A 12832-nucleotide genomic window follows, 5' to 3' on the forward strand; every position below is an offset into this window, starting at 1 on the left:
CAGACAAAGACAATCTGGTTGCTACAAGACTTACCATTAATAGATTGCATGACAAGACAGGACAATCTCACTGCAAATATCCAGCCTCTTTTCCAAATACCAATTTGAACAAGACAGTGAGATAGATACATGAATGTGAATGCAAATACATAAGTCAAGAATAAAACAAAGTGGCGTCTTCAGGGATTGCAGAATCTTTAACTTTTCTGCAACAAAGAACAAACAGCCAGCTTATCAAGTAGAGTACAAAAGGCAGGCAGGAAACTATACATACATATTCCCTTCCTGTTGAAATAGCCTCACTGTATATATTTCTCTCCCATGCCCAAATGGATTTAATTTGGTAGAATGATGTGACCAAAAGATTCCAAGTAGCAGTATAATATTTGTTTGTTGTGCATGGGAAATACAGAAGCTGTAATAAGAATAAATGAAGTGGGTCCCTGGATGGCTATCTCTCATTTAAAGTTGCACGAGAGTTCAACACAGTGGTACACAGTACTCTTCCAGAAGGCAATAATTAGGTTCTTCATGACCTTCTCTTCTCTGCCATTGCAAGGCATTTGTATGTGAAGAAAGATGGCGAATGAATCAGGAGATGAAGAGCAAAAGGGTGTGGTGGTGGATGAGAAGGATTATAGTGATCCTCCACATGTTTTTCTCTTTGATGCCCATGAAATTAAGCTGTGGTCTTTTTACAGAGCCATTATTGTGGAGTTTGTGGCCACGCTTTTGTTTCTGTATATCACCATTGCTACTGTGATAGGTGATGCTCATAACAAGGTGGGGTGTAATGGAGTTGGAGTTGTGGGAATTGCATGGTCTTTTGGAGGAATGATATTTGTTCTTGTTTACTGCACTGCAGGAATCTCAGGTATGGAAAACTAATTAAGACTGTTTTCATGATATTTGTTCTTGATGATGCCAACTTATAGCATTTAGAAATATCTCTTTTTAGGTGAAGAGTGAGATCAAAGTTGATCTTGATAGCTTCTCTTCAATATTTCTTTTGGAATACTTGTTATCTATTCCCTTTGTTCCTTTATTCTATTCTACAAGATAAATATTGGGTTTCAAAATTGTTTGATAATCTTGAAGCATTAAAAATTCTCTGTTATAATATGTATATTGACAATATGGTTTTAATTGGGTAATATATTTTTAATCAACATTTATTGATTCTTGTATTTCTTTTTGATAAGTAAGTGTAAGTATAAATTGTATAATCATTTATAACAAAAAAATATTACACATTAATTTAAAAAAGTAGGTACAAATATCTAAACAAGATTAATGTCCACATAAAAAAATATGAAAAACAAACCATTGGATAGTGAAAGCAAGTATGATAGATCATATAATCTAATGAAAATGCTAATTTGAAGAAAATATATAAGATTTTCATTAAAAATATATTAAATTCATTTCTAATAAATATAAAAATATCATATCTCTGATTCTCTTTAAAAAAAAACATAAATAATAATTATATATTGATTCCATTTTCTATAACATATTTACAGTTTACATTGTCTATTATTTGAACTCCTTTAACAAATACTATTGAAAATTACTATTATTTCAAATAAATTGAAGGTCAAAGAAAACTTTAAGAATTAAATTTATATGTAAATATAAGTAAAATTAATAACTTTCTTTTTCAATTAGATTAAATAATTTTTATAAGTATATTTTTAAATTAAATTGAATGTAATTTTATTTTAGTATTTTTAAATTTTTTATTTTATTAAATATAAGTATTATATTTTTTTCAAAAATAAGAAATAAATAAAAATTGTAAAATATCTTTATAGCTCTTAAGAATATTATAGAAAATATAATAAGAAATTCAAGTATTTGATCGTGTTAATAATAAATAATAGGAAACACCATATGGAACTCATGAATACAAAATCTCTAAACTAGTTCTCCCACCTCTCACTCCACAACACTAAGATGGAGTTACATACTTTTTTGGAAGATTTTTTTCATCATTTGCATTTTTTTGGAAGATTTTTTTTCATCATTTGCACTATGGTTAAGAGGCATTTCCATTACAAATTATGGGGTTTAGATAGTTTTTTGGAAGATTTTTTTTCATCATTGTCATAATAGAGTTACAATTATGGCTTTAGATATTTTTTTGAAAGAATTTTTTTCATCATTTGCACTATGGTCCAAGAGGCATTGTCATAATCAATAATAGGACTAAAAGTTGAAAGGTCCCTCACTTTAATAGATGACTATGAGCAATATTTGATACAAAAGAATTTGATAATGGTGAAAGAAACATCAAATCATACAAATAAAAAATACCCATTCATAAAAGAAAACATGCTACTTAGAAAAAAATAATAATTACCATTGAAGCAAAATGATCTACCACAAACTATGAGAGGAAACTTAGTAGTATTAGGATCTTGAAAGAACCAAAATTCATGAAAATCTATTCATCAAGAAAATATCACTTCTTTAATTTTTTTAAATCAAATAAGAAATTATTAAAGCTATTTATATATCCTCTATACAAAATTACCAAGAGCATTTAAAGCTATTTATATATCCTCTATACAAAATTAGATTTATCTATACACAAATTCTTTTATAAATCAATTATTTATAACTTGTTTTTCTTTTGCCTTCTCCTCTCGGTTATTGTTAATCCCCCTACCTCAAAATTAAAAGGCCAATAAACTCCCTATGAATATCAATATTCCATGCTCCATTTGGCTTGGTGTTTTTATTTATATAATTGTTTATTTTTACTTCATTTTAATTTTTATTTGAAGAGTTATTATCTTTAATTTAGAATTATTTTGTTAAGATTTTTTTAGAATTATATTTATATTTATATTTTTTAAATATTTATTAGTTGTATTTTAGTTTTTATGTGTTGTTGTGGATATAATTTTTTTATTTTATGAACATGTGTTAGTATCTATTACATTTTTGATGTAGGATTTTTTTAATAACCACATTTCAATATAATATTAGCCACTTGGATATTCTTATTATAGATGAAGTATTTAAATACTTTAGATTATAAAAATAATTAAATTACTAGTATAGATATTTAAAATACATCTATCTAAAGAAATGTAGAGAAATATCAATTGAAACTTTTTTTTTTGATAGGTAATAGGCCGAAGCCGATAAGGTGTACAAGTTCTCCACCACTAGGCCAACTCGAGTTGTACAATTGAAACTATTTTAATTACCTCAATTTTTTTAATTTTTTTTTAAATTATATTTATTATATACAAAAATATTTCAATTATATTGTATCTACATTATTATTATTATTATTATTTTTTCAAATACAATCTTTTTATTTGATAATTGACATCTAGTTTTTTATATAAGGGTAAATTATTTTTAAATATCTTTGTTTTTATTTTACATTTAATATCTATGAAAAACTTATAATTTTGATGAGGGTATATTTTGTTTCATAAAATTTAAGCTAACCCAAGATCTCCCATGTAGGAGGCTCACAACTAACACATTATGGGTCATCCCCAAATATTTATTATACTCTTATCAATATATATTCCATTTATTCAAATTATTTTTTTGGTTTCTAATATGATTACATGTATTCAAATATTAAATTCCAGTCTTATTATTGTATTTATCAAATTTTATCAGATTTTATGAATATAAAAAATTAACAATTTCAAACATAATATTAAAGTATTATAAAATTATTCCTTTAAAATAAAATATGAATAGCTTTGAATGGATAATAATACAAAAAATTGTGTTCACCAAAGGGATATATTTATATTTAGACAACTATAGTTTTATTAACGTTTTGAAACTACTAATTTAGATGCAGTTGATTATAAGCAGGTGGTCACATCAACCCTGCTGTGACATTTGGATTCCTGTTGGCCCGCAAGGTGTCACTTCCACGTGCACTGCTTTATATAGCAGCCCAGTGTTTGGGGGCAATATGTGGAGTTTGTTTAGTAAAAGCTTTTCACACTAAATTCTACGTAAGCGGTGGAGGTGGGGCCAATTTTGTAGCGGTGGGCTACAGCATTACCACAGGACTAGCCGCTGAAATGATAGGCACTTTTGTCTTGGTTTACATTATCTTTTCATCAGTAGATCCCAAACGAAGGGCTCGTGACTCACACGTGCCAGTAAATATATTTTCCTTTATATCTCAAAATTGGTAGTTTTTTTTCAAATTTGATAAAACAAATGTTTACGCAGTTGAATTCAAAATTTTGAAGAAATTTTATATAATGGATTATGGGAATTTAATGTTTTTATTTCATGTTTGTGAACATTTAAAAGTTTAGTTGTTTTTTTTTCTTTTTCAAATTGATAGTAAATGGTTGTTTAAATAAGATCTCTTTAATGATGTTAGGTTTTGGTGCCACTTCCTATTGGGTTTGCGGTTTTCGCAATACACTTGGCTACTATTCCAATAACTGGAACTGGAATCAATCCCGCTAGAAGCTTTGCTACAGCTGTTATCTACAACCATAAAAAATCTTGGGATGATCATGTAAGTATATATTACCAAGCATACATAATTATTTCTTATGCTTACACTAATTTGAGCCCACACACACTTGTATTAATATGCATATATTTGATTGGTAGAATGATATTTCAAATCTCATCTATATTGGTGGAGGTTATAAGGGGGGCCTTTGTCCCTTGCACAATATTTATTTTAAAAATTAATACCTTCTCAAGATATAAGGTAGAGGTTTCACATTCTCTTCAAAGCTATTTAACATATGTAAGCTCTCTTCCTCTCCAAGTCTTCAAACCTTCTTAGTATAGAGATAGTTCAACCACATCTTCCATTTCATCCTTCTATAGGAAAAATACAATGAAAAAATGTTTAACTTCTCTAAAGACAACAATTTTATTATAAAATATTTTTTTGGCCCCATGATCCCAAATACTGTATTTTTTTTATATATGAACATCATAGCCAATGAAAATACATTTTACCATCTTGTCCTCCAACTTAAATTGGTTCTCCCTTGGCACGTGCATATGCTTCACAAAAAAAGAATATTACATATCTCAAAGAATTTTTTTTCTCTTGATCACAACTCCATAGGTGTCTTCTCAATGAGAGTTAATGTAGGAAATCTATTGACTAGGTAAAAAGCTATGATAATTACTTCTATCCACGAGGGCTTCACTGACTAGGCAATATTATATCACGTGCATTCATATTGGGGGGTTTAATATCCCAAAAATAAGGGTACAATATATTGCCTCTTGGTGAAAATAGGGGGGTTTTAAATTCGGGTTGTGAAAAAAAGCAATATTTGGTGAAAATAGGGGGACTTTTAATTCAACCTATGTATTGGGAGGGGGTGACAAAAAAGGAGTTTAGAGCAATATTTTTTGAAAATAGTAGGATTCTTTAGTATTCCATGAATGCGCGTGCTATAGCAGGTTCACTAAGTGAAGCCCCCATGCTTCTATCCAAAACTTTTATTCTAAGCTAGATCTACTATACACATACTCCTAGACTCTCTATTAATGTCATGTTCATTATTTTTATAACTCTATTATGTTGAGGAGTGTACGAAGTTGTCCTCTTTATATCTAGTAATCCTTACAAAAGATATTGAACAAAACTCACCTCCATCATTAATCCTCAAAATATTAATCTTTTCAAACCATTAAACTCATTAAAATGATGAATACTTTATATTTAATTCTAAATGAATATATCCATGCACCTCTATTCTTGTTATTGATGAAAGATAAACAATATATAAATTTTGAAATTGAAGGAACATTAATTGGACCAAATACATCAACATGGATAAAGTTTGATATTCTAAAATATTTATGAGTAATGGAATAAAAAATGACATGGTTTTATTTTCCTTGTACACAATGCTCACTAAAAATAAACTTTCTGTAATGACATAACATTAACTTCTTAGCTAGTGGAATAGTCTCTAAGACGTGCATCTTTAGGTACCTAAAAGGAATGACCATTAGAAGTTTATGCGGCAATTTTTTTGTCATTGGTTCCAATGGTGAAGGTTTAGATTCTATATATCTCTTCACTATAAGACCACAAGAGCTATTATATCGAATCATAAATGTATCTAGTTCAAATTGAGTAGTCATGTGGAATCCTTAGTACACACTATGGCCCCTCTAACCATATTGTACTCTCTCCTTAAGAAAACAACTTACATGTGCAAAATATTTACTTCATAGGAAGCAGGTTATGCACCAAACTAGGGATATGTTGTACATTAGTGGTCCAATTCACTTGCTCATGAAGGAATTGAATAAAGACTCTTCTATGGCCAAAAATCATCACATGGGAGTTATCTATAAGGTACACCTTCCCACCATCACATTCTTCATATTTTGAGAACCAACCATGATATTAGATCATGTGGACAGAGGCACTAGAGCCTTATCAAACCATAGACCATCCAATGCATGTATAGTCAAGGCCATGAAAAACATATCACATCATCTTAGGAGTACATTTTGGACCCATAATCAAAATCATTCTTTTGTGTTTTGTGAATCCTTGCAACCTCTTCTAAAAAGGCTTGGATCAGAAAAGCTCCATTCTTTTTTTCTTTTTTCTTATGATTATATTTTAATCACTTGTAGGATTTGGATCTAGAATTATCTCACTTATCCTTATTCTTTCTTCTCTCTTTCTATCTTCCATGAATAAATAGGTTCTCCTTCTAGTAGAATTAGAATTATTTCTTCACACCTCTTTAGAAAGTAATGTTCAATGCCACTAACCCATCCAATTTCAACTTGGTGGTAGTGCTTGAGAAATAGAAATAAAAAGGTGGTCCTAAGAATCTAGCAAAGAACGTAGCAAACTCATATATTGATCCCCTTTCTTTATCTCCACTCTAACTAATTGTGAATAGGTCACAATGATATTGAAATCATTTAAATATTTAACCATATGTAGAACCACCATCCTCTATCCTAACGGTGTAAAGTTTCTTTCACAAGAAAAACTTATTTATAGGGGATTTAACTTGATAAATCTCGCCTAGATTCTTTCAAGGGTTTATTATGGTAGTCTATTAATACACAATCAATAATATTAAATTGGTCAGATGAAATCTAATGATACCCTTAAATTTTTGGTCCAAAATATACTTGTTTTCTCATTTCATTATGGTAGGTTTGTATTAGTATATTATATCTTATAGATCTATATCCAAAGGAATATCCTTTATATTGAGCTTCCAAATCTCTTGAAGTCTATCTCCAAGAACTTCTCCATCTCCATCCCTGATGTACTCAATATTTTTCTTGCAACAATTTTTTTTTGTGCAAGATCCAACTCAATCCAAGATTTGTGCAAAAAAAAATCTCCCTAACATGTACAAGTTGAGGTGATTAGGTTTTAATACAAATAAAAGGAAGTAGATGTGTGAAATACACTTTCAACACTAATCTATCAGATAATTTATTTACAAAACTAAACAAATCGTATACTTATGAGGAAATAAACAAAAAAATAATTACCATACTATTGTGACTTATGTGGAAAAGACCCTTTTGAGAGAAAAATTCCACACTTAAGAGAAAATCAACATAGTAATAAGTAATCGAAAGCTTATATACGCTTGCATGATATATTCCTTTATAGGAGTATTAAACCAATTAGAAATTTTGAGTAATTTTGAATTGATGTTATAATACTACAAAAATTACTTTCAATGGTTGAATCTCAATCACCCAATTTAAATAGAACAAACAATACATGAAAATATCATATGATAATTACAAAACTATGATCTAAAACCACCCAAAATGTGGTACCCAAATCCTTATAAATTCAACACCCAATTCCCAATATGATTATATAAACTCTAGAAAATTATCATAATCCAGTCACTAGCTTTGGTATTATTTATAGATGCCTTATGATGTGTTATATAATATATGCCTAAGTTGTTCAACAAGTATAACTTTCTTTTATAGCTCTTTTATGTGTCGAATTATGAGAGACTCAATTTTTAAAAGTCATAATTTTTTATTTGGGAGGCCATTAGTGTCCCTTTATTAAACTTATGGAGTTCAAGGAGATCTACATAGTGAAAACCCTTGAAAATGATGCCAAATAATCCAAATTTTTTATTTTGATTGAAACTAAATTTTGGAACCCATACGTTATATTTTTCTATTTTATAACTTGAAAATCATGCTTCTTATAATCTTAATATTATAAACAAGATTAAAACACCTTTCTTAACAATTAGATTATACTTCCAGGAATCACAATACATTTTTTTTCTGGTCGGTAAAATAGTTTTATTTTTATTAAAAAAGAAGTGATTACACATATATCAGAAAACATGGCTTCTTCACTACTCCATACATATAAATCTTCCCATGAGTCAAGAAGCACAAAAAATCACCTAAAAACCACCTAGCCCCTTTACAAAACATAGAAAATTGTCTTCCTTTACAAATATATTTTCCTGTTTCGCAATAGCATCTATAAGCAGCCCGTCGTCTACGACCCCAAAAAGAATCCTAACCCCTATTAATAGTCGAGTGAAGATATACTCCAACACTATGTAAACTAATATCCATAATCCAACTTAGGCTAAGATTTGCATAAGAAACAATACAAAATTCAAAAATGGCAGGAAGGACAAAAAACCACCACCATCCTACCTATTTTAGTGTTTTCAAAAAATCCTTACTCCTGCACCTCGATCACCTTCTAAGTTCAGGCTCCACTTTGATGTTTGTCCTCTCACCTCACCTTGACCTTGTGCTTCGAGTGACCCTGCCTTACCACCACATTTGGACAAGCCCTCATCAATTTGTTCTCCTCCTGCTCATGTCATCAAACAATCACTTTGAGGTTTTCCCAAGCTCTTGCAATATCCAGCTCATAGGCAACTTTGTCCACCTTACCCTCCCACCTGACAAAAGGAACAATCCCAAACTATAGAGCTTCTACACTGTCTTCAATCCCTTTTGAAAAACCCGACCCTACTCTTGGAATCGCCCACTCTAGAATGGAATTCAAACCTTCAAGCATTTCCTCCTCAAAAAGTGAAGTTGCAACCCATTTGACCACTTCCGTGTCTTCTCCTGACTCAAGACCCCAGGCAATGATCATTGAAATGATATCCAGATTCACCCTCCATCTTCGTTTGTTCTCCATAAATAGATAACCCAAGACCCCTAATGCTGCATTCATTGCCTCTTCTTCCTTATATCTAAGAAGCCCTTGCATCCTCTCTATGCTCACTGACCCTTTAAAGCCCTTCTGCTATTTCTTAGTGCTTACTATGAAATTTGCTTCCATGTCTTCCCTAACTCACCCAACAATCCACTCCTATTCTCAAGAAAGCCAGAAGAAAAAAAAAGTATCTGTTGAAACGTAACTTGACACCTTGCCTTTAAACACTTTTTCCAACTCCAAACTCGACAAAGGAAATGCTTTTTGAATCTGCATTTCACACATTTAAAGTCTTCTTTAAATCACTTCGGCGTCCTTCCTGATTAAATAATACTCTTCTAAATTTGTTCACACGCGCGAGATTCGTCCCCTTTTGGATTAACGCATGAGGTGATCTACAAAAACCCTTCAAAATATCATTTCATCAATCATTTATGAGCCTTAAAACTGCCCCCACTGGCTTTTTAAGTTGCCATCATTTAATAAAATCCCATTTAGAGATTAAGTTCCATCATCAGATTCAAAAAAAGACTTTCCCCACAAAACATCTATATTCCCAACTCTCAATCACATCTTTTCGGCTTTAATGAAAAACTGCCAAAAAAATACTAAACTAAAAGAGCCCACAATCTCCAAAATCCTCCTCCAATTTAAACAAGCATTCAAAATCGTCAATTCTCAAATCCCCTTCCCGATCAAAACTGAGAGCCCATTTTGATAAAATATTAGCTTCCTTATTGCCCTCTCTTCTAATGTGGCTCACCTAAAACTACTCAAAAATTTTAACTCTTCTAAAATCAGAGAGACAAACCCCTGCAAGTACCATACACTTATAGCCCCATTTTTAATAGCTTGAATTATGATCAAAGAATCCCCTTCCAAATATTTATTTTCAACACCTTCCTTTCGTGCTATCTCGATTTCTATTAGCGTTGCATGTGCCTCAACCTCATTATTGGTTCCAACCTTGATTCTCATAGCACCATATTGAACAATCTCGCTCCTCTTATTTCTAATGATAAAACTTACTCCAAAAGGTCCAGGATTAGATTTTGTTGCCCCATCAAAATTGACCTTATGCCAACCATCTGTAGAGGGGGTTCCAATCCGAAAGTAACTGCTCCTGATTACTCTAAGTCTTCACATTCCATGCCCCATGTTTTATCTTAATCCCTGGCCACATCTTATGAATCCTTTCATCCTCCATTGTGAAAGGCAAAGCAATTGAATGAGGCTGCAAGGCTGCAACCCTAACAACTTCCTCAATCGCCAAATTTATTCTACCCTTTATCCTTCTATCCTCCTCCCATTTGTCCAAAAAAATCATACGATTTCTCTCTTTCAATATTTCCCATATCAATAATGAGGGACTCAAAATCCATATACTTGAGAGTGTAGATTTCTTTGTAGGAATTGGCCAACTTTCAAACACCCCCTTAATAGTATTTTGCATTGGTCCACACCAATTTAATTTTTCCTTTAGATTGGTCCAATGCCCTAAAGCAACTTCACATTGCTAGAGAAGGTGATCAATAGACTCTTCATCATCCCCACACATCATGCACTTGGATGGTCCAGCAAAACCAAGACGTTTCCTCCTCTCCCTTGTCAAAATCTTGCCTTTAACAGCTAGCCAGGAAAAAACCCCCGCTTTAGGCAAACAATCCTTGTTCCAAAATAATTCCTTGACCTTCGAAGACTCCAAATCCCTCCCTTCCAAAACCTGAAATCCTAATTTAACAGAATATTTACCATCTCGAGCCCCACACCAAATAACTTTATCTTCATTACCTGTCAAAAGTAGTTTTCGTTGATCCAACACCTCTTTTAATAAACTTTGTTGTTGGACTGGGAACCCTGTTGTAGCAAAATCCTTCTAGATCCATTCAACCCCAAAAGATCCTTCCTTGGTCGTATCATAATCTCTAACTCTTTCTCCCCAAAGGGGCACTAGATGTTGTCTAATCTCCTGCAACCCATCAATTTCTTTCAAAGATGTCAATCCCGATCAAGAGTCCTCCCAAAAATTAGCCTTAGTTCCATTTCCAATCTACCAAGAGATATGATCAGTTATAATCCTCCTACAACTGACAATGAAGTTCCAAATTGTTGACCCCTTAGGCGGGTTTCGAATTGTAAATATTCGTTGGTCTTCCACAGAGTCAAGATACTTAGCTCTCATTACTCTTACCCAAAGTTGATTTGGATTGGCATAGAGATTCCAAACCAATTTGGCTCCAAGGGCCTCATTCATCAAGTGCCAATCTCTCAATCCAGCTCCACCCTTGTTCCTTGACTTACAAATTTTATCCCAAGCTACTAATAGGATTTTATCCTGCTCATTTGCTCCATTCCAAAAGAATTTCCTCATCCTATGATTAATGATCTTGATGATCTTGCTTGGAATCTTCAAACACATTATGGAATAAATCGGGATGGTAGAAATAACATACCTCAACATAAAGAGAGCCACCTACTTTTCCAGCCATCCATTTTGTTTAAACAATTTTCTATAAGACCCTTCCATACATCTGATTTGCTAGCACCACCAAAAAAAAAGGAATGCCAAGATAACCATAAAATCTATAAGAATTAGAAGTCGATTCATTATATAATTATAACTTGCTCTCTTGATTACTATATTCTTGTATTTATGCTTAGACATAGTAATTGAATTCATGAAGAGAGGATCATCATAAGTTGTACAAGTATTTCAGTAAAGAAATCCAACTAAAGAAGAATTCTTGTTCTTAACCTTATAATATTACACATATGAACCATAAATCTTTATTTAATTGTAATAATATTATTTTGTTGGATTTATTTCTTCACTAATATGTAATAACTAAGTAATTTAGTAGTGTTCTTGTTACAAGTTTACATCATAACTAAGTAGTTTAGTAGTTGAATTATTGAATTGTCCTTCATTTGGTTTAATTTGGAATAAATGTTAGACCATTCTTACTATTTTTTAGGGTTTGTGTGTAGTGGATATTCTGGGTAGGTCCATTCGTTGGGGCTGCAGCAGCTGCCACATACCACCAGTGCATTCTTCGAGCAGGTGCATTCAAAGCTTTGGAATCCTTCCGCAACAATCACATTGGAATTCACAGTAAAAGTCCACGTGAATAGTAGTTTTAAGCTTTGTTCAATCACCCGACCTTCTCTAGTGGTTTATTATTACGTTTTTCTTCCATTTCCATGCAAACTTTTAGTAACACTCATGCTGCACTAAATAGCTAAGGTTAAGTGTGGTGGTATTATCGCCTTTAAGTTTTATATATAAATAGTTGAAATAAACATATAAGAACATCTAAGTTTTTGAGTGAATATGAAGGAGGTATTATTTAATGTTTTATATTATCTTATAATGGATATGAAGGGTGAAAAATAAACATGGAGCAATTGTAAAATAAATAGAAGTATTTGAGGAAATTTTGATGCAACAATTTAGTAAAAATATAAAAATACAAATAAATAATGTGTTGAAATGGAAACACGAGAATTGTTTTGCATAAAGTTGATAGATTTTGATAAATATATCATATGCCTCTTAGAGGATGAAACCTTCTTTGAGCATCACTCAATACAATGTAATTCACATGTACTCAAACAATACCTTATGACCTACATTTATAAAAATTC

General features: G+C 31.5%; 1 protein-coding gene across 1 annotated transcript; it reads left to right on the forward strand.

Annotated features, from left to right (window-relative positions):
* The first annotated feature begins 498 nt into the window (after window positions 1-498).
* Window positions 499-12543, forward strand: LOC131027461 (probable aquaporin PIP2-8). Its single transcript, XM_057957539.2, has 4 exons — window positions 499-874; window positions 3853-4148; window positions 4379-4519; window positions 12176-12543. The coding sequence occupies exons 1-4, from the start codon at window positions 580-582 to the stop codon at window positions 12317-12319; spliced, it is 876 nt and encodes a 291-aa protein (XP_057813522.2). The 5' UTR covers window positions 499-579; the 3' UTR covers window positions 12320-12543.
* Window positions 12544-12832: the final 289 nt, after the last annotated feature.

The sequence above is a fragment of the Cryptomeria japonica genome, chromosome 4, assembly GCF_030272615.1.
Source record: "Cryptomeria japonica chromosome 4, Sugi_1.0, whole genome shotgun sequence".
In the NCBI taxonomy this organism is placed as follows: domain Eukaryota; kingdom Viridiplantae; phylum Streptophyta; class Pinopsida; order Cupressales; family Cupressaceae; genus Cryptomeria; species Cryptomeria japonica.

What these genes read in the sequence shown, in the direction of transcription:
- LOC131027461 (XM_057957539.2), top strand. Translation starts at nt 580, where the DNA reads ATGGCGAATGAATCAGGAGATGAAGAGCAAAAGGGTGTGGTGGTGGAT. An exon ending in CTGCACTGCAGGAATCTCAG is followed by an intron (nt 875 to 3,852) that starts GTATGGAAAACT and finishes GATTATAAGCAG; the next exon opens with GTGGTCACATCAACCCTGCT. An exon ending in CTCGTGACTCACACGTGCCA is followed by an intron (nt 4,149 to 4,378) that starts GTAAATATATTT and finishes TAATGATGTTAG; the next exon opens with GTTTTGGTGCCACTTCCTAT.